At 36.4% G+C, this 27,796-nt stretch overlaps 1 protein-coding gene across 4 annotated transcripts in view; it reads right to left on the bottom strand.

The window, feature by feature from the left end:
• Nucleotides 1-1,796: 1,796 nt before the first annotated feature.
• Nucleotides 1,797-27,796, bottom strand: part of Scaf11 (SR-related CTD associated factor 11) — a 42,594-nt gene continuing 16,594 nt past the window's right edge. The window contains exons 2-14 of one of the 4 annotated variants that reach the window (XM_050128658.1): nucleotides 21,761-21,929; nucleotides 18,102-18,179; nucleotides 15,493-15,593; nucleotides 14,703-14,767; nucleotides 12,781-12,836; nucleotides 12,544-12,650; nucleotides 11,520-11,621; nucleotides 9,886-9,992; nucleotides 6,112-8,763; nucleotides 4,862-5,202; nucleotides 3,527-3,745; nucleotides 3,084-3,203; nucleotides 1,797-2,867 (exon numbers count right to left, since the gene is read on the bottom strand). In XM_050128658.1, coding sequence (XP_049984615.1) covers nucleotides 2,721-2,867; nucleotides 3,084-3,203; nucleotides 3,527-3,745; nucleotides 4,862-5,202; nucleotides 6,112-8,763; nucleotides 9,886-9,992; nucleotides 11,520-11,621; nucleotides 12,544-12,650; nucleotides 12,781-12,816 — 3,831 coding nt within the window. In that variant the 5' untranslated portion in view covers nucleotides 12,817-12,836; nucleotides 14,703-14,767; nucleotides 15,493-15,593; nucleotides 18,102-18,179; nucleotides 21,761-21,929 and the 3' untranslated portion in view covers nucleotides 1,797-2,720. The remainder of the gene's footprint in view (nucleotides 2,868-3,083; nucleotides 3,204-3,526; nucleotides 3,746-4,861; nucleotides 5,203-6,111; nucleotides 8,764-9,885; nucleotides 9,993-11,519; nucleotides 11,622-12,543; nucleotides 12,651-12,780; nucleotides 12,837-14,702; nucleotides 14,768-15,492; nucleotides 15,594-18,101; nucleotides 18,180-21,760; nucleotides 21,930-27,796) is intronic. The other 3 variants (XM_050128651.1, XM_050128634.1, XM_050128642.1) reach the window with 3 other exon arrangements.

The raw sequence follows: 27,796 nt of genomic DNA, 5'->3' as shown, positions 1-27,796 counted from the left end.
TACATGAATTGAAAAGAACGGATTATAACATAGCAATGTGCATTGTAGCCAGCCTTGAAAGAGGTTAACTTTGGTAGAATTACAGATGATTTTTCCTTTTGTTTCCAGTCTAGCTTTAGAAATTACTAAAGGTTTTAAATTTCCTAAAGTGATTATATTTAGGAAAACTACTATTAAAATATATGCTTATAGCTAACTCTGATTTTATTGCCTGGCTATTAATGTAATCATGATACTCATTACTTTGGTAAAAATCCAAGAAATAATTCAACACATTTGGAAATGGTTTAAATGATATAAAAGTCATCATTTCCCAGAAAACTTAATAAAATTTTGACACTACTTTGTTTAGCAAGAGAATTTATTAGGATATATTACAGATCACAATCTGGTTTAGAGTGTTGTTTCAGCAGACAGCACTGCAAGTCACACTGCAGTGTCTCAAGACTCAGGCAGCCACTGTGCTTCTGAGGCCACGTTTCTTTGGATGGAACAGTCAGCAGTACACATCATGGCCATGTAAAGGCAGATAATGGAGAAGATGTCAACAAACAGATACAAAACTTTTGGAATGTTAAAATAATGAGTAACTACTATTGGGCATTTCTACAACTTGAAACATGGATCAATGTGACTAGCAAGTTAAAGGGCCCACGGTTCCAAAGGTCAAGTCAATACTGAGTCATGATCAAGAGGAACCTGCAACTTAACTGTGTTAAGTTCATCATACACATGCAAAACTAATGTGAATTTAAGAAAAAAGAAAGAAAAACCAAGAATGTAAAAGCAATGTTATTTCTTAACTCAAAGCATGCATTTTCTAACTCATTCTTTAAAAGTTTGTATTTTAATCCAGTTAGAATATATTCTAGTATTAGAATATATTAGAATAGTAAACATTCACTACTTTAAAGCGCTCTAACCAGTGCCCTACCAGATATGGAACACACACCTGTTAATTTCAAGAACAGTGGAGTTCTCCCAAAGACGTAAGACCTTAACACTTCATCACATCACCTACCTTTTCTTCTAAGCTTTAAAACTTGTTTGCAAGACCTAAATTGTATAAACAGATTTTACAGTGTTCTCTACTTCCCAGGAGTCAGTGAAAACCATGCAGGGAAGCGCACGGCTCACCACTAGTCAGCAAGGAAGCAGCATCAGAGTTCCACACCTGTTTATGGGATTCTGAACTGAAATGAGTACAGTGTGCCACTGGTATATGAAACTACCTCCAAGCTTCTTCTGCCATCAAAATCTAAACACAAATTAATTAAAAATGTCTGTAAAATACTGCATCATAAATGCCCAGAAATATAAAAATGAAGAACAAAGCTTTTTGGAAATATGTATAGGACTGTAATCATAACCTAACAAAACTTATTATCTACCTAGTACGATCACTCTGGGGTTGAAATCTCAGAATGGTTCTGCCTACCAAAACTAGACAGGAGGCACTCTGTGGAGCTGAGAGTCAGGTACCTGCACTCACAAAACACTGCCCCCATGAGTGGGGAGTGGTAGGTCTCACTGAGCGTGTGTTCACCTTGATATATCACCATGCTATGGGACATCTTTTCAGATAAAAAAAGTCCTCAAAATTTTAAGTGGTATCAATGTTTATCATAGAATTTTTCTTTCTAGATGGCAATGAAAATAACAGTGCCAAAGCACTCTGAACTTACCTTTCATAAACATTAACATATCCCAATGCTTTAAAAAATAAAAATAAAAAACCCAAAAACCTCTTGTCCCTGATATCCTAAACAAAAACATCATTATCTTATTTTTCTCTCCTTCTGTCAGACACAATAACACCTAGATTTCTGCAGCATGGCTATCAATTACCAGATTAACACTTCATACACTGTAAGCACTCGGAAACTTCTGCAGTGTGAGAAGAACTGCACTGTGATTGGACAGCTGACCTATAGCCTATCTCTGAGCAATTCTCCAATTGGCACAAATAATTCACCATCACTGATAGACAGAAGATAAAATAAAAGAACAAAGTTTTTAAAGCTAGCTGTCTCCCATATTGGTCTTCTAAATTCAACAAAGCTTTGACCTGGCAAAGTTGTCATCCAGCAAATCAAACTGCTATTGTTTTTTCTGGGTGGGAGAGAAGAGCACAAAAGCAACACACACAGTGTGACCTTGAGCTGGTGCCGGCAGGAGAGGAGCACCTGCAGGCTTGAAGCTAAATCTCATGATGGTCTGCTTTTTACCTAAGCATTTACTCAGACATGTGCTTCAAAAATACATTAGGGACCTGTAATTGGTTTATTCTATTAATATCAGAAATATTATTAGTTGCAATACATTGTTCCAATTTCTACAGTCAGGTGGGGGAGTCATGAAGATCATGTTACTTTTCAGCCTGACAGAATAAATGTATTATACATAGATATATAGATATGCCTACAAGTTTCTGATGTATGCACTCCACTTAAGAAGTTGTACATCTTTCAGTATCCACATTAGAACACATTCCTGATAAAAACGCACATTCCATTACACCCTTAATTTTCCCTTGAATTTATTTTATTGGGGGTGGGGTTAGATATAGAAGTTGCAGTGCACAGCTATATTTAAAACAAAACATTATATCCTACAATAAAAAAAATAATTTTATCAAAACCAGATTCTGATCACAGTTGGTACACGTTGAATTGCACTTTGCAGATATCTTGACAGTGTCCTTTACAGCGCTCCCCATGTCAGCCTATGTTTTTTTCAGTAGACACGGGTTCTTCCAGAGCTTTCTTCTGGCTCCCCTTCCGTGAATATTTGTACTTGTCTACATAGGCTTTAACCAGATTTGCCACTTTAGTAGAATTGACTTCTCCACTCTTACTATGACAAACCTAAAAGAAAGGGGGGGAAAAGTTTTTCACACTCAATGCCAAGTGGATAGTAGTATGAAAACCCAAAAGAGAACATCCTGCTTCCATGTGCATACCGCATACAAACCATTCAAAGGTAAAGAAACAGATGAGAACAGGATCTAGTATTTATTAACTACACTTGAGCGTTATTACAGCAGAGGTGGTTAAAACAGTCCAGGCTGCAGCTACACTTACTTTGTCCACTGCTTTCCGTACGATCTCTTTGTACTCTTCCTTGGTGATGTCTTTATTTTGGTAAAAGGGCTTAATAGCCAATTTTACCTCCTGTGCTGCTTTCTCTTGAATTTGCAATTTCTGATGAGAAGAAAATGTGTAATTATTACCTGCCACTCTTAATCTCAAAAACTTTCTAGAAATTTATAAAACTGAAAACAGTATACTGTGACATTGTGAATAATTTTTCAAATATGACATAATACATTTATTAACATATATCTAACATCTCTAAAAATGATTATGCAATATTACCAGTAACATATCAAGCATCAATCCTTCAGATATTAGAATCTGAAACTTCCAATAATAAATCCCCTCCATCTCTCATAAAACCAAAGCTCTCATTTGGTCATCTTTATTATATACAGAATTGTGTAGGTTGCTCTCAACCTTGAACTTGCCTTGTCTGTCTTGGAGCTATCTGCGCTGGCCTCCACTGGAACACTTACTTTGCTTTCTGCCAATTTTACAGCAGCATTAGAGGCCTGGACGTGACTTGATGACGAAGCATTACCAGAACTTGGTCCCTGAACTGGTCCTGTGCTTCCTGGAGCTGCCGATGGAGCAGGCAAGACCTGTGTAGCCATGGTATTACTTACATGAGAAGCACTGGGAAGGCCCTGTTTTAAAGAGGTTTAACATCTGTCAACGGAATACTGTATTCAAAAAAAAAAATTTACTCTGTGTTATCAGGATCGACACTAAAAAAAAAAAAAAACTGGGCATGGTGGCGACCGCCCCCCTTCAATCCCAGCACTTAGGAGACAGAGGGATCTCTGTGAGTTTGAGAACAGTAGCCAGAGCTACACAGAGAAACCTGTCTCTAAGAAACAACAACAAAACAAAACAAAATACCTGACAAAGTGATTCGACCTTATTTCTAAGAGAAGTACCTACTTTAGAAGTGTACAAAGGGCCAGTTAAAGAAAAGTGAATATATTCTTCAACAGAGCTCTTACTTAAGTATATCAAATGTCTTTTAAATTATGTGTGTGATGATGGCAAGATGACTCTGAGTGAAAGTACTTGTCACACAAGCCTGACGACCTGTGTTCAATCCCTGGAACCCACAGGATTCTCTGACATCCACATGCCTACTGTGGTAGGCACTCAAAACAAACATACAACAATAAAAAGTAAGTAAGTACAGAGAAAGCTGCAGGCACCACGTTTTCAAAGTGTCTGCGTGGTTTTGGCTCGCACAGGAATTTATCTCCTCTTAGCACAGTAAACTCAAAATGAAACTAAAGGAGACGGTAATGGACATGTCTTTGTCCAAGGCTTACCCAAGCAGACAGCATAAACCTTATCACAAGTGCTCACGAGTTCCTAACCACCTTGCTCCCAAAAATCATTAAAATTTTAGGGAATTTTTTTAAAAAGTGAACTCAAACCTGATCCTAACTTGAGTTCACTAATTTGACCAAACCAAACAGCAGATAGATAGATAGATAGATAGATAGATAGATAGACAGACAGACAGACAGACAGACAGACAGACAGACAGACAAGTTTGAATGTAAATAATGGCATGCATATAGCCTGCACTTGTTTCTGGTCAATTTTCCTGTCTGGGGATAGGAATGAAAATTAACGAAAGAAATAATGATGAAAAATTTAGAAATAAGTAAAAATACAACCAAATATAGCCCTGTTCCTAAATGCCAGGAAACCCTTTATTATCCTATTTGCTAAATGTTTGGATGCTGATTTAACTCAAGCTACTAAGAACATACCTGTATTTGTTTGCCATCTGGTTGTGAAGCGACGTAGCTGACCTGCTGGGATGGTGGGGGAGGGGGTGGTGGTGGTGGTCCCTGAGGTACACTGGCAGGGGCAGCTACCTGCATGAGAGGCACTCCTGTGTGGAGGTGCAGGGGCAGCTGAGGGTGCATGGTGAATGGGTTACGCTGCATATTCATCAAAGGGGCATGGACGCCCACTGGGTATGGGAAGATACTCATGGGCTGAGGCTGAGCATTCATTGGGGGCTGCATCACATTCATGTGTGGCTGCATCATATTTACAGGTATCTGAGAACCATCAACTTGGTTTGTTTGGTCTTTTAGGTTAGAATCTGTTAAAAGAAAAAAAAGCTTTGTTTAAAAAAGAAAATGATGTTATACTTATCATAAACACAGAAGCAAATAGCAACAGCCTCGGTACAACACCAAAGCTACTTATTTAATCCTGTCATTTATAAATAATATGTAATCACTCTCTAACAAAAGGAAATGCTCACAACGACTAGTGTAAGTTCACATAACAAACATCAAAGTCAGTACAGAAAGCTCCAAGTAGTAGCTCATGCTTTCTAATGCCAGCACTCAGTTTTTTGGGTTTTGAGGCCACCCTGGTTCTACTTAGCACATTCCAGCCAGGAATAACTAATGAGACACTATCTTTTAAAAAAGTAAAATAAAATAAAATTAAGAATTATTAATTCAAACAAATAGTTTTAAAAGATCACATAAATTATAGATATCATACCGACTGAATATTCACGGCATTTATTTTTGGAGAAAAATGAAATACAAGTTAAATTACGTATAGTAACATTACAAATTCCTCTAATGCAGCTGTTGTTACGCATATAATATTTCAAAATAATAAAAATTAAAAAACTGTATTTCAGACTTTGTTGAAATTTGGTGCTAAAGAAATACTGACTTAGCCAGGCATGATGGCACATGGCTTTAATTCCAGTACTCAGGAGACAGAGGTAGGTGGATCTTGGAATTTTTAAGTCCAGTCTGTCTCTTACAGTCAGTTCCAGGCCACACACATATATTTGTATATATATAAATAAATAAAGTAAATGTTTATTTACTATGTGTTTGTATAATTAAGAGTGACTTATAATAACCAGGGTTTGGTTTAATAGCATAATTTTAGTACACTGCATTAAGGATCATTTTCAACTCAAGCTATTATCTAACAGCCTCTTTCTACAAGTTAAACATCAAGAACAAGCAGAGAATGTTACCCTGTTCAGGTGTTTCTTCCTCTTGTCTCATCCACCCGGACTGTGGACCTGAAGAATTCCTCCCGCGTCGAGAATAATAGTTCTGTACATCTGCTGGCAGAGTCTTTCTTACCGCCCAACTGGATGCAGATGTCCACCCTGACCTGTCTGCAGGTGTACCGAAAGAGAGATCTTGTTCATTTTTCCGCTTAGAGGGCTGCTGCTCCATAGACTTGAAGGAGTCACTCCCTGAGAGGGGTGTGCGGCTCTGCCACCTGTTCTCGCTCTGGTCACTGTAGGAAAAGTTACCTCTATAACTGCCTTTCCCTCGGCCACCTCGACCACGGTTGGACATCCAGCCTGGGCCAAAGTTTTTATTCCAAGAATTCCCTGAATTTTCATTTCTACTTTCTTCCCAATGGGAATCCTTTAACTTTTCAGGATTTCTGGTCCTTGGATCTGGCCCAGAGTTTATTTTTTCTGTTACCCAACTGGGACAGTCACTTCTATGCTTATCTGTGGAATTTGGATCATTAGAATCTGTAACGATGTCATTTTTTTCTTTTCTTGTGTTTTCATTCTGTTTCTCTGAGTCGTTCCTTCGGTAGCGGTCATTTCCTCGAGGACACCTCCAACCATCGTTTGTCCACCTTTCCTTCCACCGAGGAGAGTAACTATCTCTTTCATTTCTACCAAATGATGAACTCTTACTTTTTGTTCTCAATCTTGATGGTGATCGAGAGCGAGATCTGGACCTTGACCATCTTCTGGCTCTCCTCTCTCTATCTCGATCTCTCCTCTGCCCATCTCTTTCACTGTCTCGCTCTCTGCTCCGGGACCTAGACTGTTCTCTTGAGGAAGAATCTTTCACTCTGGATTGAGATCTCTGGTTCTCTCTAGGAGCATCTCTTCTTGGGGACACTGACTCCGACTTTTTGGCTTCCCTAGCATTCTCTCTCTTTGGAGACCGAGACTGCCTCCTTTCTCTTGACACATCTTTTTTCGGTGAGAGAGAACGAGATTTTCTTCGTCCTCTGCCAGACTCTCTCTTAGGCGATGGTGACTGAGAACTCTTACTTTCTACTGCAGCCTCTCTTTTTGGAGATGGAGACTGAGTCCGCCTCTTTTCTTGTGCAGTATCTTTGTTAGGAGACCAAGTTGTAGATGGAGAATGAAATCTAGATCTTCGAGTACGAGGCTTTGGGGCTTTATCCACTAGGCTTTCAGTTGGCTGAGCCTCAGTTTCAGTCTTCTCAACAGTAGGATCAGAAGGTAAGTTGTTTTCGGAACTGTGTGCGACAGAATCTTCACTCAGTTGTTTGGAGTCAGTCTTGACAGATGAGTCCATTTCAGACTCATTCTGGTCACTACAAAATGAGTCGCACTCCATAGGGACTGTTTCATTGTTATCTTCACTAAAATGTTTCTCACTCTGTTCAATCTCGGTGTTAGATAACTCTATGGGTAGGGGAACTTCAATCAGAGATTCAGTCCTTTCTTCTAAAGATTTGTCCAGGTGGGTGTTGTCAAGATCATGCTTTAATGAATTATCTTCACAATCTTGAATAGCACCGGAACTTTCATTTTCTGAAGTGTCACATGCTGGAATTACTTCTGTAGTTTCAGCCTGAACATGCTCAGGCAACTTAGTTTCTGAGCTGGCAACAGAGTGTCTGTCCAATGTGTGTGTGATTTCACCCTCAGAAGTTTCCAATTTGGGGCTCGCTACAAATCCGTCTGTATTTACTGAAGAATCTTTCAAATCAGTACTTTCCACTGTAAGACTCTCTTCTATTTTTTCATCATTACCTGTGGACCCTGTATTTGCAGACACTTCACCCAGGGGACTGGACACTGGCTGAGGTCCTTCATTGTCAGAAGTTGGACATGTAAGAAAATCATCAGGAGGGCTCTCTGTGCACACAAGTGCCTGAACCTCTGACTCTGAACTTCCAGGTGCCTGCTCTTTTTCTAATGGATCACTTCCTTTTGCAGAAGTATCTGTAGAAAGTTCATGGTCTACACTTAACTCCTTAGCCTCCATACCTGTATCTTCTCCATCAAGCACAGGAGGATCCTGAGTACAAGATTCAGAATATGAAAATTCCACTTCTTCTTCTATCTCATGATTCTTAGGTTGTTCATCTTCTTCTGTCTGTTCACTGCAACTTTTCAAGCAATTAACCAAATGATTTTCTCCATCTGTTTGAACAGAAGAAACGCTACTACTTTCCACACCTGACTGTTGCTCTTTCTCCAACATGGGTGGTGTGTCAGAGTCGGCTGTTTCTTCCTCTACTGAATCACTAGATGTTGTTTTTTCAGGGGGAGGTACAGATTTACGAAGTTTCTTTTTCAATGAAGGTGGTTTTCTTCCTCGTCTTATAGATTTCCGTTTTGGAGCCTGTCTTGTTTGCTTTTCTGATTCAGCTGGAGGGGAAATACTTACAGAGGAATTACTATTCCCTGGGGCATCACACTCAGAGTTATTTGACACTGGGGACTTCTGGTGCTGACTAACTGTCTCAGCTCTTGTGTTTCGTGTAGACCTCCTTGTAGGAACAGTTGTTGCAGGTTTTCGTCTTGATCCTCTGGTATTTGATGTGCCAGAAGTTTGCTTTTTTTCTCCTCCTCCTTGGGCATGTGCTAATGCATATCCCTTATGAAAAGTACCTGATAATGTTGAAAAATAAAAGGGTATTTTAATGTGTTTCAAAACATAACCTGACTCTAGTTAGTATCAAAATAACAACTGCCTGTAATATAGTACAACAGAGTATTTGTGAATCAAGCTGTTTAGTGTGTCTCTGCTAACAAATGAGTAATAGGTGGATTCATCAATATTTGGGGGACTGAGACAGTCTCTTATATACCAGGTTAACCTTAAACTCACTATGTAGCCAAGAATGACCCTGACCTCCTGGGTCCTCCTACTTCCACCTCCCAAGTGCTGACATGTGCCACATCATCCAGTCAGTCACCATTATTTTGTCAATGCTGCTAAAATAAAGGTACAGCCAGATCGGAGGTGGAAAACTACAGAAAAAAAGGAAGGCGTGGCTCTAGGCACAAACCATTTAAGAACACTTTCTAGGCAAAGGAATCAGGAAATGCTACCTGTGAGTGAATGTGAAGACTATTTGTTTATAATGAATTCACAGATGTGATTTCTAAATAGCCATGACTTAGACACTAGAAACCTAAACAAAGACAGTTTCTCCATGTCTGCTGTATTTTTCACATGACATTATAAAGTACATACTGTAAAATGAAAAAATCCAGCTAATTAACACACCATTCCCATAGCTGTATTTGTGTGTGGTATAGAAATTTCACAATCTCCAAGATGATACTATGAACATAATCACCGTATATACACTGGATCCACTGCCCTTATTCCTTACTCTGACTTTGTACTCTTTGATCAGTAACTTCCCAATCTCACGTCTCAACCATAGCCCACTCCACTTCATGGTAACTGCCATGGTGATCTCAATTCCACATGAGGGTAATTATGTTTACTGTCATTTTGTGCCTGGATTCTATCACCTAGCATAATGTCCTCCAGGTTCATTCATTACAAAAGATGGGGCTCCTCCCTTTTAAATGGCTACATGATAATCCACTGTGCACACACAGTGGTAATGATTTTAAAGCAAGAAAATACTCATTTACAGAAATAGTCAAGAGTTACTCTAATTAACTTAGTTATTCTAAATCATCAACACTCACATGTTTGTCAAAGTAAAAGGAGCTAATAATTATTTTTAAAACAAAAAAATTCACAAACTTTACCAAAATTTTCTAATGACGTGGTACTTGCTGGGAAAATAGTCCTTGGCAACACAGAGGCAATCAGAGGAAGGACTTCTGTCTCAATACTCCAAGGTACAAAACCAACTCTGAAAATTGAAGCAAAGGCTTCTTTAGTTATGTGGTCTAAAAACTGAGCTCGGAATTTAAAACTACAGCATTCTCCAAATTAAATTAGTAATATTAAAATGCAGAGCTTATGCTTTTGCCCAAATACCTAAACATGTAAACTCAAGGTTATTCACCACCCAAACATGGTCACAATTTGCAAAGGAAACAAAACAAAAAAAATCTAATGTTTAAAGGCGTTTTTTTTTTTTTTTTGGGGGGGGGGGGTGTCGAGGCAGGGTTTTGCTGTAGTTTTGAAGCCTGTCCTTGTAGACCAGGCTGGCCTTGAACTCACAGAGATCCACCTGCCTCTGTCTCCCCAGCACTGAGATTTAAAGGCCTGAGCCACCACCACCCAGCTAAAGGCATATTTTTATGTTAAAACAAGATAAAGAATTCAGAATATAGTTCCTTCTCTTTTAAATAATGAAACATTTTATCAAGATGTTGCTTGGGAGTATAGAACAATGTCTTAATGGTTAAGGGTACTTGGTGCTCTTTCAGAGGACTCTAGTTCAGTTCCCAGCATGCATGCTATGTGGCTCACAAACTGCCTGTGACTCCAGCTCCAAGAGATCCTATCCCTCCCATGGCCTCCAAAGGCAGCCACATATGTATTTACATATGTACATTCACACACAGACATAATTATATGTTTTCAAAAAAATAAAAGAATTTAGTCTTTACAAAAAGATTTTAATGTTTATTCTCTTCTGCTACTATAAAAAAATACTAACTTTGAGGTGAACTCAAACTGATAAGTTCCTTTAAGTATATAATTGATGACTTTTAGCCAATATGTATATTCATACATAAGAAGGACCATTTCTATCTTTTCAGTAAGCTTTCTCCCATTCTTCTGAACCATTCTCCCTCCCTCAGGTCACCTACTGAAAGAATTTTTATGCTACATTTACATTTTAAAATTCTTAAACTGAGTGATGTCTTTTCAAAGTTGTCAGGAATGGCGTGGACCAGTTAAGAGTCCTCAAGATTTTCTGCATTCAAGCCCGATCCACTTTTCAAGCATTTTCTATATTTATTTTCCACCATTTCTAGACAATGAAGGCATTAGGTACAGAATTCTATCACGGTGACAAGATCTTCTAACAGAGAAAGAATACAAAGTTCAGGAGCTCATCAATGCACGCAGCAGCTTGAGTCAGTAGTGTGTATCTGGCACTGCCCCAGCCCTGGGACTATTAAAAAGGACTGATTATAGAAAGCCTGAAGGCCAGGGCAGAGCAGGCACTCGACTAGATCATTATTCACAAGAGAATGTTTGGAAACGGAAACAATGACTCAGCAGACAGTACACAGATAGTCTTCAGTAGGCATTTGTAACACCAAAGTTTAATTCATTTTTTATTTTATATACTTTTAATTTATACTTGTAAAAGACACTCCTTAAGAAGATATGATACCATCAAATATGAAACATATACTTAAGAATTTAATGATATTTTTGGGTTTACATTAGCATATCAATTTTAGTGAACAATTTTTACCTTCCAATTCCAGGTAATGTATTAGGGAACCATGACAACTGCAATTCCTGTCGTTTTTGCCTAATCAATGCATTGATTTCACTGACTTCTACAGATTCTGTACTAAAAAAATAAATTTAAACTTTCGTTAGAATTCCAAAAATTAACAAGTGTAAAAACTGAGATATGAAATAATAGCAATAGTTTCCACACTTTCAAAATAAGCATATCCCTGCTTTTTTACACTACAAAGCAAAACATTTAAATAATGCACACTACACCTGGAATCCTACATTATGTGGCAGGATACTGTCTGCCTTGTGAAATGGTCTCAAACTTACTATGGGGTCAAGCTGACCTGCTGTACTGCCAGACTACAGCAGCGCTCCATCATGGGTACTTAGCGATGAGGTCTTTAGGCAACTTTCTATTCAGATATTAACTCCAACTGGTGAAAGAAATTCTTACTCAGGACAATCATGCCCTACTTTAGAACAAAATATGAAAATAAAAAGAGGTGTGGTTATCTTAACCAAAAATAGATTTAGCTTAGCTTTTCACAAAGGGATTCAGATGTAACTGTTTCTTGAGTACTCTGCCAAGCCCTAAAATATCACAATTGTGTTCTACTTTTTGGTTCAGTTAAATTTGTGTAATTTTAATTCAATATTTAAATCACAAAAACATATACTCAACATCTATCTGTAAATCACTATACATCCAAGGAAGACAGAATCAGCTCTAAAATAGGTCTGTTTTAATAGGTACTACTCTTACAATTTCACAAATACCTTGTTTCTCCAGCATATATCAAAATTATACACAGCAATTTACTACTAAAACAAAGATCACTGATATAGGCAAGCACTGTAGAACACAGACTATCACAAAATAACAAGTTTTCTCTTTGCTGGAACTAGTCTGTTTTTCAATAGGAATAACAATAATAAAAAAATTAGTTCTCATCACTTTCACTGAGCCCAGTCAAATTTTCTACCGAAAGTTAATTATGATTAAAACCCAAGTGTAAAGACCAAATACTAACCAGGAAGCTCTATGGGTTTGAGGTCCCACACTGTGGCTGCCAGAGGAAAACAAACTGGACACATAATTTCCGATACAAGGATCCGTACACTGATTTGATCCTTGAACCTAAAAACATAAAAAGTTGTTAATAAAACCAGAAACAAAACTACTTTAAAGTATTGGTATGCACCTTAAACACTAAATAACTATAAATGTTATTATCTTTAAAAGAAGGTATTTTTTTATTTCAACAAACCTTTGTCTTTACTGTGGCATTTTTCTTTTCCCTCATTTTATTGTTTGAAAAGTTTCCTATAAAACAAGCAAACAAACAAACAGAACCTGGTTACTGGTACTTGCCTCACATTTTATTTCAAAAGTCTGTACACCTTTGACATTGATAAAGAATGTCAAAGTGTCTAGGAGTGTTTCATATCTAGTATTATTTGCATTAAAAAAAAACTTTCCCAAATGCTAATTGCATAATATCTTACTAAACCACAAATAAAGAGAAAATGCGTAAGGCTACAATAAATAGAACTGTCATGCTTAGAGCCTTATGGGCATGATTCTAATCAACATTTTCTATCACCTTATGCAAATGTTTTAACTTTTAAAAAATTTTACATACAAGTCTTCAAGCGTTACATGCAATTAACATATTTAGGGCTTCCTATCCAGCTATTAGGACAGTTAGCTGTGTTCATCTCAAGCAGGAGCTGCCCAATGGGAAGTGAGGTGTTTGGCCTGGTTAGCCGAAGTCATTTTGGCCGCTGACAATTCAGATCAAGCGCCCGGTTCTTCCGCTGACTGTGGTAAATCTAAAGTGCTGACTGGCCTTGCATCTGGTGCATCAGTGCTGCTGCCATGTTGCTTATCACTTTTTCTTTTGTCCTCATCTGGAAATTATTTCTGTGTAATTTCAAATTAGGCAGCATAAAGCATATATTCTTTTTATTTTAAGATTTGTTTTATTATTTTTAAGCACATATGGGTGGTGTGTCTGTGTATGAGTCTGTACACATAAGTGCTGGTACCCAGAGTCCAGAGGCAACGGATTCCCCATAGCTGAATTACAGGCAGCTGTGAGCTGAGTGATAAACAGGTATTCAAAGTCTGACTGACTGATTCCAAATTTAACAGATTAGTAACTATATAGAGAAAGCACGTCCTTGAGAAATTCCTGAAAGGAACTGGAGAGATGGCTCAGGTGGTAAAACGTCTGCTGTACAAGCACAGGGATCTGCATGTGAATCCCCAGAACCCACGTAACAACTAACTAAGGGAACAGACACCTGTAATCCCAGAGTGAAGAACAGAGACAGGAGGATCCCAAAGGATAATGGCCAGCCAATCTAACTGAGCTGATGATCTAGTTTCAGGTTCAGTGAGAAAGAGACCCTGTCTCAAAAACTCAGAGTGAAAGACTGATTAAAGAGGACACCAAGACACACACACACACACTGTCACTACATACACCCCCCCTTAAAAAAAAAAAAAAAAAAAAGAAAAGGGAAATGCCTGAGACTTTTTTTGTAAGCTAAATTTACTACAAATGGTAAAAACAAACCAAACTTAAAATTCACTTCAAGGTAGAAGAGCCCTAAGGTAATGCTCAGCCAATCTATGCAAATACTCCAAACTCCAAATGTCTAAGATTCATGGACATTTTACACCTCCCCTGAATATGTGGAATAAGACTACAATACAGGTTACTAAACACCAAGTAATCAGAAAACTTTATTTTTCTCTTAACACACACTTCCTTTCCTTCCTTCTCCCTTCAACCGAAGCACAGAGAACAAAAATAGGGAACAGCACAAATGACCGCCATTTGTAAGGTAATGTAAAGTAATTTTGAAGAGATCTAAAAAGTTCCATTATCAACTATTTTCAAAATCAAAGTATTACTAAGAAATCTAGGGCCAGCAGTGGTAGCACACACCTTTAATCCCAACAATCAAGAGACAAAGACAGGCAGACAGATCTCTGTGAATTTGAGGCCCAGCCTGGTCTACAGAGTAAATTCCAGAACAGCCAGGGCTACACAGAGAAACCCTGTCTTGGGGGGAAGGTGAGGGAGAGGATCTGGCAAACACTAAGTTACAACACACACACACACACACACACACACACACACACACACACACACACACACACTTGAGCAGAGTTACTTACTATACAACACCTTGAAGTCATGAAATTTTTCACACAATAGATCTTCTCGAATGAGGATCCTTTTTCTGTAGATATGGATAAAAGTTTAAAAGATTTTCTTAAAAATCTTGTTCACTTATTTTTTCTTTTTAAATGGTTTTTCAAGACAATACAGCCCAGCCCTGGCTGTCCTAGAACTCACTCTGTCAACCAGGCTGGCCTCTAACTCAAGAGATCCTCTTGCCTCCTGAATACTGCTAGGATTAATGGCATGTACCTCTACCACCCAGCATGTTCATTTATTTTTAATTCACTACCCATCATAATAAATCTATTATGCATAAATCTTATTAATACTACTGGAAGACAATAAATGGTTAAATACTCTCATGAACTCAGATCAAATAGTAATAGGCAAAACTAGATTTTAATATGAGTTGTATTATTTCAGTACTAAAGCAATTTTATTGACTTATGATGACTGGCTACTGAGCCATGCAAAACAGAAGTATGAGAGGTTATTACTTTTTTAAAGGAGCAATTGGAAGTACCAGCAAAAAAAAAAAAAAAGCATGCATGAGTGTCACCTTCCATTCATTTCACATTCTCTTCTCTAACGACTGTAACTGGAGCTTTTTATAGGCAAAAATGCTGCTGCACCCCTTTACTTAACAGGAATGGGGAGGGAGAAAAGAAATGAAGTGAACCTCATCTCAATGTACTGTATGTCTGTAGTATGAAGCTGCCAAAGTTATTTTTACTCAACTACTCATGATCATACCAAATCCCACTTGTAAAGCTGATCACTAACCTTTTATCGCTTTTGGAACTTTCATGATAGAAGAGTTGTTTCTTAAAAGACCTTTCACTTTCCTTGTCTTTTATTTCTCTCAACTGTCTTTTTACTTGAATCTATAAGAAAAGCACAACTATTAGAGAAGTATATCAACACTGCACATAGCTTTTCAATTCTCCTTTGTAATTACAAATTAACGAGACAGAAGTACCTCACTGAAAAGTGCACAGACTGACACTGTGCACTCGGGAGAATGAAGAGGACAAACGAAGAATCCCAGACGAGTCAGGGCAGCATACAAAGATCTTTAGCAACATAATTTTATAAAAATGGTGAAAACAGTTTGTCTTCCGGAGACTCTATTAAAACTTTTATTACCTTAACACTTTTCTCCAAGATATTTATGGAATATGCATATTTGGTAAACAGATAAGCAATTATAACAACCAGATCCTTTTGTTTTGTGTATATGTTTATTTCCAAGTATGAGCATGCTTGTGAAGGCCAAAAGAAGGCTTCAGTATTTTCTCACAAGCACCACTCACATTTTTGTTTCCAAGGCCAGGTCTCTAATAGGCCTCAAACTAGTTGCTAAGTAAGCTATGTTGCTGGCCAGCAAGACCCAAGGCAAAGGTCGCAGCACACACTACCCCTACAATTATTTTTTAAATGTACATGGAACTCAACTACTTATGCGTCTATGCATTTTACTGCCTGGGCTATCTCCCCAGCTCACAAACCTTTCTCTAACATACTTTATTTGTACTGCAATACTGTTTGCACTTTATATCAAGACTCATGAATAAAAATAGATCAAAACAAGTAAAAAAAAAACCTACACTGAAAACTAATACTAAAATAGTTGTTTCTCTATACCCTCCCCACCAGTAACTAAACTGTAATGGACAGCAGTTTTTCTCATAGATGCACCACACACATTATCTATGGTTTTATTTAAACTATCATTTATTGTCATATATTTATTATATTTCTCATACATCTTACTTACTCACCACTGTCCTGTCCTATCTTCCTCTTTTCCTCATGAACTCAGGAATGTTTCTATTTATTTTCTTCTTTTTAACAAGCCAAAAATCAACAATAAAAATATTAATCATTTGTAAGAGTCAGAGGAACAGGATGTGTGCTATGAGACTGAGTGTCAAGAAGCTACACCCATGAAGTCTCATCAATATGGCTGCCTAAACAAGACCCAAACAAGGATGGCCCCAACAGATACACTATCATGGAGGTGGGAAATCCCACAGGGCTTCAACCCTAGACAAAGAACTACAGCTACCTAAGGGATGCTGAGAGCAGAAGAAATTATCTTCTCAGGAAACAATCCCCCAGTTGGCTATCTAATACCAAGTGACCAGCCCTAAAATCATATACATATAGTAACATTACATACTGAGTAGATTATGCTTATATATTTAGGGATATATAGATATAAATACATACAAGCTTATCTATATAATAACAATTAAGAAAAAGAGGCCAGAGGTCATAAATTTGAGAGCTAGTAAGGCAAGAGACCTGGGAAGAGTTGGAGGGAGGAGAGGGTAAAAAGACCAATTATATTTTAATTTGAAAAACTAAAAAAAATTTTAAATATAATAATGACTCATACTAAATAACATCAATGGCATTTAAGTACAAAGATGTCAATTTATTTTTAATTTTATTTAGCTAGTCTCCAAATTTTGTTTTTCATAAGAATGGTTTTTAGATATTTGGAGCTTAAGATTTATGGACGTATCTTTGAATGCAATACTCCAATTAAAACTTTTTTTAATGAAATATATGTATTCAAAGTGCTGCCCAACTAAAAACTGTTTCAAAATACAGGAAAACAATCATGCTGATGGTATTTGGAAATTTAAGTATTCTATTGTAGCACAAATAATAAAAACCCAGAGACAGATATTGTGGTTCAACCTGAAGATCAGAAAAGCAAAGCAGCCAACCACTACAGACCTTTTCCCTCCAACATGTCTTCAGACCAAAGGGGTGAGATCCTGTCTCTACCAAATCTCAGACTGCAATGAGCATCTGTCTCCTCCCACCTTATATTATTCTCTCTCTCTCAGCCCAGTCACCTAGCTCTTGCCTCCACCCCTCTAGTGCTGGGATTAAAGGCGTGGGATGTGAGCTCTTTGAGACAGTTTCAATCTTGTGTGGCCCAGGTTACCTTGAACTCACAGAGATCTGTCAGCCTGAGTTTCCCAAATTCTGGGATTAAAGGTGATACCACCACTCCCTGGCCTGTATGGCTGCTTAGCCCTCTGATCTTCAGGCAAGTTTTATTTATTAAAACACAAATAATATACCAATTATTCTATAGTGAAATCCAACACTTCTTTTAAAGCATCTCATCTACCACATCTGTACAATAAGGTAACCACTATGCTATGCCCACTCTAGAAGGCAAAGGAAAAAGGTCCAGGATTTTAGTTGCCAGTGTTGAAAGCTATGAGCTTGCCATGCTAGAGAAAAATGATGACACACATTAAACCAAAAGGTGAACAATTTTTAAAAATATATTAACTAGAGACTTATCAAAACAAAGTAGCTCCAGTTAACATTCTGAAGTTCATAAACTCAATGAAATCTAAGCTTACCTTAGCACAACCTTCAAATGCACTAAGTTCAAACACGGCCTGAAAAGGTTTCCGGTCGATTGGACAAGAAGCCAGTATCTGAGAAGTGATTAGAAATTATATATTTACATTGTGTATTTAGAAGAGGTTACAATTAAACTACACTAATAGTTGTAATTTTCCACTACCACAGAAATATACTTTTCTAATTTCAAAGCAGAGAGGAAATGACTGTACCATAACACAAAAGCACAAGCACCTCAAGTTTGCTTCACTCACTCAAATGCTCACTAAACAATACTAACTGGAGTAAAGAAATCATGAGCTGTCACATACTCACTAAGATACCATTAGGACGTGCTGCTCCAGTAAATACTTCAAACCTACTGCTCTGCCATATAAGGCTGACTATAATGCTAAGCTTGTGAAATTCTAAATCGGCTATAAAAAAATGCCTTAAGGAAGCCATTTACATTAATACCCTATGATTTAACATTTCTGCCAAATTATTTTGAATAGTTGTTAGAATTGAGAACATGATTAAAATACGGAAGAATGAAGCATTCCTCCAGTCTCGTTGGTTCTAAATAATCCCTCCAGAAGTACTTACATACTTTTGCTGCTACCCAATATACACAAATCTTTTTAGTATTATAATTCATATGATAAATTGCATTGTTTTCTTCTAAATTAATGATCAGACATTGGTTCAAAGCAATTTTTCTTAACATCCTGATATGTCATAAACTTTAGTTTTCTTTTAATTCATATAAGTTTGAACATATTTTCTTATTTTTAAGAGTACATTAAAAAGTTCTTTAAAGGAAAAATCTATCCATATTAATTTTTACATTAGGTTTCCAGTTTTCTTCTAATTTAATCATGTGTTTTTTAGTTTGTAAGGAAATTTGTCTTTTAATTATTTTTGATTAGAAATCAACCTAATTTTGATATATATTCTTATGCTTTCAAAAGTTTGTATGTATCAACTATAATTCTATTGTTAAATGTATGTAGAAGAAAGTATTTATACTGTGAAATTAGTTTAAGACAAACTGTTTTGTACTAGGATAAGAGGAAAAACAACAATCGAATGACATTACTAGTAACTATAGCTACACAGGTAAAAAAGAATTCTAACAATTTAATGCAATTGTCTAAAAGATCAAAGATAGTTGTGGAATTTAATTAGTTCACCTTATACTATTCCTTACTGAAAAATGTTATGTGGCCCCTGATTGTATAACACATTGTGACAAAATTCGTGGAGTTATTAAAAAGCAGCTAAAATATAAACTGAGTCACACAAGAATGTTTCCTCACCCTGAAAAGAGAAAACATGGCCTTACTACAATAAATCACTTCTGACAAGACACCGTAAGGCACTTCCAAATTCTCACGATTTAGGATGCTATTAATTGGCTACCCAAAATGTTTTAAAAGTAGCAAAAAAAAAAAAAAAGTACTCTGCACCGTTATAATAATGTATTTCAAATACATTTTTTTTGTTTTTGTTTTTTTTTTTGAAACAGGATTTCACGGCAGCTTTGGACCCTGTCCTGAAAACTAGGTCTTGTAGACCAGGCTGGCCTTGAACTCACAGAGATCCTCTGCTGGGATTAAGGTCGTGAGCTACCACTGCCTGGCTTCAAATACAATTTTAACTCAAGGAACTGATGTCCTAACAATGCAGCTGCCTGTTAGTCGGCACTGACTGTGAAGGGTCTAAGAGGACACATTCTTAACATCTATACTGAAACCATATAGAGGACAATCTTGCCAGTGTTTTCCATTTTTCCAAAGTTTTCAAATATTTTTATTTACATTTTAAAGGCAATTTGGAAGATTAAACAATGAATAAATGAAAATATTTAATTCATTTAAATGAAACGTAAGTTTCTTTCAGTGTTTGTTGAAAAATAAGATGCACACAAACTCTGTATTTACTTCTTTCCTATTTCCTGTTTTGTCCACATATGGGCCCTGTTACACAGATTCTCTGTGTTTTAAGTATGTAACTTGTGAAAACAGGAATAAAAGAACTTTAAGCTTTCTATGGTAATTGTTTGCAAGTCTTAGAAAAATATGTGGTATACACTAGTTCCTACATAAGATCTAGTTTAACTACACTAACAAAAACCTAAAAAAAACTAACAACAGGAAAATCTGTAATGTGATACATATAAAAATGAGAAACATGATTGCATAAATGATTTACTTTGCTGGGCTAAGTATAATAAATCTATGACCCAAAGAAATTTATGTATCAAATCAGTGGATAAAATTATATTGTCTCATTGTTCTCCTTATTAAATTTCCTCTCGAAATCAGTTAACCACCATTCTTTCCGTTGCCTTTTTTTCATTAATTTATCTTTGGTTTTTTAAGACAGGGTTTCTCTGTGTAACAGCCCTGGCTGTCCTGGAACTAGTTCTTGTAGACCAGGCTGGCCCACCTATCACTGCCTCCTGAGAGCTGGGATTAAAGGCAAGTGCCACCACCGCCTGGCTCCTCTGCAATTTAAAGTACAAGGTTTTAACCTGAGCCACTCTGCTTTGATCTATTTCAAATATGTAGGTTTGGAGCAGGATTGCCATTCCTTTTTCTACTGTGACTAATGCTTTGGATCTGACTAGACCCATTTGAATAAGGATCTCCACTGCTATAGCAAAAACACACAACAAAGGAAAACAAAAAAAGAAGTAGCAGTAATGAGAAACAACTAGTATGTGTTATAATATGGACACACTTAACTTTCCTCAAGATGATGTAATCAACACGAGAATCTTAAAATTGCATTATCTTCTCCAGGTAGGAAAAGTTTAAGTAAAAAAATTAGCCCAGAAAGGTAAGATAAAAAAGCCTTTGCTGGGAAACAATGCTCCCAAATGTAATCTTAAAAAACATACATTGTAGAAGAGCACTTCAGGAAGAAAACAAAAATCTAGTATCTCTTCTCCATTTTCGAAGTATATGTAAATAAAATAATTATAGAAGTCAATGGAAAAAATCAAAATATTAAAAAATTAAGAACTGTTATTTTCCATAATATACTCTTACACATCAAGTATCAAATTACATCATGTGATAATTGTACAGCTTTAATAGAAAAAGTTTACACCAGAGTTTGTTTTATTTTTAAATGGCTTAGACTGGCTACTTTAAGGCATTCCCAAAGGATTCTCATCCTTACATTTAATAGATAGTGAGAAAACCCCAAGACACTTTGGTCTTCAAAGTATAGTTTTCAAAGTGATTTGTTTGGCCACAAATATTAACTGAATTTTTAAGCTTCAAGTTTTAAAAAGCCCCTATTTAAGGCTAATAGATAAAAATTAACATTTTAAATGAGTTTAACTTTAAAGACTATTAAACTTTTTATATGCAAAATTTTGTGTTCACCATTTTGATTCTTTACCATATAACAAAAATATCATTATTTACCTATTTTATATGTGACTTCAAGTAATTTTAAGTATCTAATTAGTTTTATAACCAAAGTATCTAAGAACACCATTCAACTTTATGATACAACTACAGCTCATAAAACTTGCTCATTGTTTTACAGTGTAATGTGTATGAAAAACAGAGCACACATCTTATAGCACATGCTCTGTACTGTTATAGGAGGCAATTTTGATTAAAAAAAAATCTTTCCTAATGATTTTAGTAAAACATACCCTAGTATTCTGAAGCGTTGTAAATTCCCAGCTCAGACAAACCCATATTTAAATGTAACAACAGGAAACCTTCCTTATTTGGGAATTCAGGATTCTTGGTTTCTAACATTTCTTGCTTCCTGATGCTGCTCTATCCTCAATCACATAGGCTGCCTATAGATAGCCCCTCCTAGAGAGAGAGAAGCAAGTGTTAAAGGACGTGTTTAAACACTAAGTCTCAATACCTATGCTTACAGGTAGGTCTTCCTGTTCGTGGGTATCTACAACACCTATCTCTGCCACTAAGGAATAAAGCATATTATGCACAAAATTACAGTTCAAAATCAAAGATAATTTAGGGATGCAAACCGTTAGAGGTTGGTGCTTATTTTAGAATTGTTAACCATTATCCCTTTCTCAGTAATAGTTCCAACACAGTTAGCCATCAAGGCTTGCCAACATTGAGCCATGCTACATGTTCTCTATCATGTCTAAACATTCACTCAAAACAGCCTTTGCCAATGCGCAGTTGGCTGTTTTTTCTTTCTTTTTCCTTTAATTTTTTTGAGACAGGGTTTCTCTGTAGAGCCCTGGCTGTCCTGGAACTTGCTCTGTAGATCAGGCTGGCCTCAAACTCAGAGAACCGCCTACCTCTGCCTCCTGGGTGCTGAGATTAAAGGCGTGCACCACTACCTCCAGTACACATCTGGTTCTTTACACCAGCTTTCAGAAGCATATCCATAAAATTAATGACTGTCAACGGTAAAATTAACACTAAGAATGCTTTCAATATACCCACTCGAGTAAAAGGAATATTTGCATATTCACCAAGATACACTGTTAACACTAGGGTGATAATGTACTTTCTCTAATGTCGTCTGACATCTAATAATTAATGCTCTTTTTCTAATATACAAACAGAAAATTCAGTAAATTGACTATATAAATCATTTTAAATATTCTGACATTTACAACTAGCCAATATAGAAATATGTATGTAAAGATTAATTTATCTGAATGGTAAAAAATATTAAATGAAGATTCTCACATATATTCTATAGTCTTTAGGTAACAGGTGTCAACTGCTTTCTAAACCTTTGCTGTTTAATCTATCTAAAGACACACTTGCACCTGTGTGCACACTGCTCTTAAGAGCTCTGTGTCATCTTGAGGGTATCTTCATTTCTATTCTCAGGAGAGTGCCTTTGTTAACTGCCCAATTTGACTTCATTAACCTTTCATTCTCAGACTAAAGTTGTCAGTATTACAGAGGAATAGAGGATTGAGTTAAGCAAATTCAACAATTTCCTTATGTAGAGAAACTAATTACATTTTTAAAATAATACTTTAAAAATATGTAAGATAAAAAGGAGAACCCTCAGTAGTTATCAAGACTATACTAGTCACGCACAGCACAAACACCACACGCCCTTGTAATGCAGCATATCCAGCTCAGTGCAGAAGATGTACTTAGTATACTCAATCCTCAGCACCAACACGAAATATAGTATGAACTATTAAACCTTTAACCATGCAATACTTCTCAAAGCATTCTCATGCAAAGTTCTCAATCCATAACTCTTTAAATACCCAAACCCAAAGTGAAAGCCACGCTTCTTACTCAGTACATACAGGTGAGGTATCTCCTCCGTAGAGGATCATAAATATGATCAGCAGTCACTACTTCCACTGACGCATCCAACTTTTCTAGCCTTCGCCTTTGTATTTTTAAAAGGGCAAACTCAGATAAATGAAGTTAAACTTCTGTGTGCTCAAAGCTCTATTTAAGAAAAATATTTGTGTGCGCGCACATGCGCGAGCAAGCGAGCGAGCGAGCGAGCGAGCGAGCGAGAGAGAGAGAGAGAGAGAGAGAGAGGTCCTTCTGTCTATGTGTTGCTTTTACTGGTTAATGAATAAAGAAACTGTGATAGGGTAGAGTAGAACTAGGCAGGGAAAATTAAACTGAATGCTGGAAGAAGGAAGGCAGAGCCAGAAGACACCATGTAGTACCAGAGGAGAAAGAAGGTTAGCTGGAACCTTGCCAGTAGGCCACAAGCCTCATGATAAAATATAAAATAATGGAAATGGGCTAATTCTAGATGTAAGAGCAATATGCTTAAGCTATTGGCCAAACAGTATTGCAAATAATATAGTTTCTGAGTGATTATTTCAGGGCTGAGCAGCCAGGAACTAACTAGTGGCCTCCTACAATGTGTGTGTGTGTGTGTGTGTGTGTGTGTGTGTGTGTGTGTGTGTGTGTGTTCACATGTAACTGATAGTATGTGCAGGCACCATGTGAGCGTAGAAACCCACAGAAGTCAGAAAATGATGTAAAAACCCCTGGAAGTGGAATTACAAACTATTGTGAACCACCATGTGGGTGGTGGGAACTAATGCTCATAATCGCCGAGTCATCTCTCCAGCTGAGAAACAGCAGTGTGTAAGAAAAAGAAATCTTTTTTTTTTAAGATTTATTTATTTATTATGTATACAACATTCCTTCCATGTATGTTTGTATGCCAGAAGAGGGAACCAGATCTCATCACAGATGGTTGTGAGCCACCATGTGGTTGCTGGGAATTGAACTCAGGACCTTTGGAGGAGCAGGCAATGCTCTTAACCACTGAGCCATCTCTCCAGCCCCAAGAAAAAGAAATCTTTTAAGTGAAAAGGTAAAAGCACACTGGCTCTATAACACTTATCAGGACAAACGCCTTTTCTAAATTTTAAGATTCTTAGCTGCAATAGTAATGGCCTACTAAAACTTTCAACAGGGTACTTCTGCCAATTACATTTTTGTTAAATATTCCATTTCTTTTTCTTCTATTCCCCCTTTCCCTTATTTAAGACAAAGCCTTGGTATACCGTCCTGCATAGCCTGGTACTTGCTATGTATCCCAAGCTACCTGCCCTCTTAACTTGTGACAATCCAATCTCAGCTTCACAATACTGGGATGGCACATGTACAACACCATATCGGCTTTTCAGAACTCTATGTATCCTGGTTGTACTTTTAAGATAAGAACCTTGCCATCTAAAGAACCTCTTAACTGAACATAGTCATAAGAGGTTCAATCTGTTCTAGTATACCTACAGCAGGCCTTTAGATTCTGGGGCCTCGACAATGGTACAGGGGAAATTAAGCTGAAACCTTCTTCCTAAGTAAAGTGAATTCTATGACATACCTAGAGACCACAGACTGTCAGTTAGTTACTTTACTGCTTCAATTTTGTTTGTTTGTTTAACCACAGAAACAAGACTTTAGAGTACCAAGAAACTCAAACTAACTTTTATTTGAGGAATAGGTACTTTAGGAATATAAAAAATTTCAGGAGTCTGTACAAAATAAAAATATTATACTAAAATACACTGAAACTTTTCTAAATAACCAGTTTCATATAAGAATTTCTTCAATGCTAAGGGTGTGCTTGATACCCTTTCTTTTCTTGTTTTTGCTTTTTTAAAAAAAATACTTTATGGCTTATTTAACTTTATTTTTTATGTGCATTGGTACAAAAGTGTTAGATCCCCTGCAACTGGATCTTCAGACAGCTGTGAGCTGCCATGTGGGTGCTGGGAATTGAACCCGAGTCCTCTGGAAGAGCAGTCAGTACTCTTAACCACTGACCCATCTCTCCAGCCTCCTTGTTTTTGCTTTTTGAGACAGGGTTTCTCTGTGTTGCTTTGGAGCCAGTCCCGAAACTAGTTCTGTTAGACCAGGCTGGACTTGAACTCACAGAGATCCAGTTGCCTTTGAGATCCAGTTGCCTCTGCTACCCACACCTTGATACCCATTCTTAATCATACTTCAGTAAACCTCAACTACAAACTGCAGCAAAGCTGCATCTCTAAAAGACACAAAAATCTAGAAAAATGATCCAGAACGCATCCTATGCTTTTCTTATCCAAGTAGCACAATTTTACTTTGATATCTATGCCTCTCCTAGAATTGGACATTAGTAAAATTTTAAACTAAAGATTCTTAAAAATTATTTTAACTTTAGGCTATTCTTGAGATGTCTGCAAATTACTTTAGAGTCTAGAGTGCTTGCTTTGTACAAAAAATAAACATTAAAATAGTGAATTAAATGAAAGAATAGAAAATATAACCTGCAAGGGTCTCTAAACATAGCATTTATTTCCAGTACTCAATCTGAAACAGACTGCATAACTCTTTAAACAGGAGGTTGAAAAAAATTAGAAAGCCCTTTAATGGTGACAATAAAAAAAATGAAATTAAAATCTGATTCTGTTTGCCAAAGCATTTACATAATTTAAAAAGCATCTAATTGTTATCAGAACAAAAGACTGAATGAAAATTTAGAAGTCTAAGTAACTCTGTAAGCCTGCATTTATTCATGATTTGTAATGAACAATATTTTTGATTTCTCTATTGTTACTGGTCAATTTAATGGTTTACTAATGGCTGCTATCTCCACTAGGAACAATGACCTAGTTCTGAATGTTCTCTCTTCTCTCCTTCCAAGGTTACTTACTTTGTTAAACAGTACAACAACTCCACATTACCCCGTAATCGCAACTTAAGACAGCAGTACAATAGTACACATAACTTGCTTTTGAAAAGCAACTTCACTTCAATAAATTGTTTATTTTTGAGAAAATACTATGGCTGGAGAGATGGCTAAGCAGTTAGGAACATGCACTGCTCTCTTGTAGAGTTCTCTTAGGGAGGACTCAAGTTTGGTTTCCAGCACCCATGTCTGCAGCTCACAATTAGCTGTAATTCCAACTCCAAGACTCAGACATCCTCTTCTGGCCTTGTAGGCACATACTCCCACACACATATACACACACACAATTAAAAGTAAATTTTTACAAAGTAACAAAAAGCAAGGAATACATTATATGTTAAAAAAAAGGTGCTGACTTTACATATATTGCCAAGTATTTTCAAATTTAAAATGAGTTAAAATATAGCTATTTACCACTGTTTAGTGCCATTAAATTACATATAATCTATATGTATGATAGCCATTACAACTTCTCAATACGTACCCCAGAGAAACCTGTAACATGTACATCATGATAAAGTTTATGTTGAAAGATGCACTTGAGGTGGTAAAGGAAGGAAGGAGAATCATGTATATATATTCTAATTGTCTTAAAGAAAAACACACATTATTTTGAAGTTCATAATTATATGGTCACTGAACACAATCAGGAAAAAGACTGAAACCTTCAACTCAACTCATGCAATAACAGGGTTTCTCAACTCCCACCCAGTTAAATACATATATAATCACAGATGCACTAACTTCAATAAAATTTACATCTGTAGTTGAGTGGCAGAGAAAAGGCATCATTTCAATAAGCAGCACTGCACTTACATATGAACATTTAACAATATTCTCCCCAAATTCATATCTCTTCTTGTCATCAAAGACTAGTTAGGTTTTTAATCTAGATTAAAGGTTTTTTCATATATTCATTAATTCAACTAGTCTAATGAACCTCTTATAAAGGTTAACCAGAAAAACAGGATTTGCATACATGAAGTTAGTGTTTTATGGTATTAAAAAAACATCCAAACACAAGAAAAAACAATTTTAAGCCACAACTAATTTTTACTAATTTACTTACTTCTTATTACTAATTTTTAATATACTCACAAAATAATAAATCAAAACCTGATATAAAAACACTAAATTTGTTATTTTATAATTTATAACAACAGGGCTTAAGGTTAATATACACTTCAACTTATTTGGCCCAAATTGATTCAGGGTAGTCAAAGCCCAAAATATCTTGTTTCTTATTTTTATAAAGAATCTAAAGGAAAATCTGTAACTCAAACTCTGAAATTACTTTATGATAAATTAAAAATTAACAACTATATAATTCTAAATTGATAATAGCCTCCCAAGATATGCAATCTGGGCCAAATTACATTACATTAACATGCAAGATCCCTAAGCTTTTAAAGTAAAAAGACACTATGACATCTGTTCTTGTTATCCCATAGGTTAACATAAGAAATCAAATAAACCTTTGTGAAAACATAAAACAAAAAGCACACAGGAATGTTATTAGTAGCAG

The sequence above is a fragment of the Alexandromys fortis genome, unplaced genomic scaffold (genome assembly GCF_014885135.2).
Source record: "Alexandromys fortis isolate MF-2015 unplaced genomic scaffold, M_Fortis_MF-2015_v1.1 scaffold_28, whole genome shotgun sequence".
Classification (NCBI taxonomy): domain Eukaryota; kingdom Metazoa; phylum Chordata; class Mammalia; order Rodentia; family Cricetidae; genus Alexandromys; species Alexandromys fortis.
The sequence above is the reverse complement of the archived record's forward strand: the minus strand, read 5'-3'. Positions and strand labels throughout refer to the sequence as shown.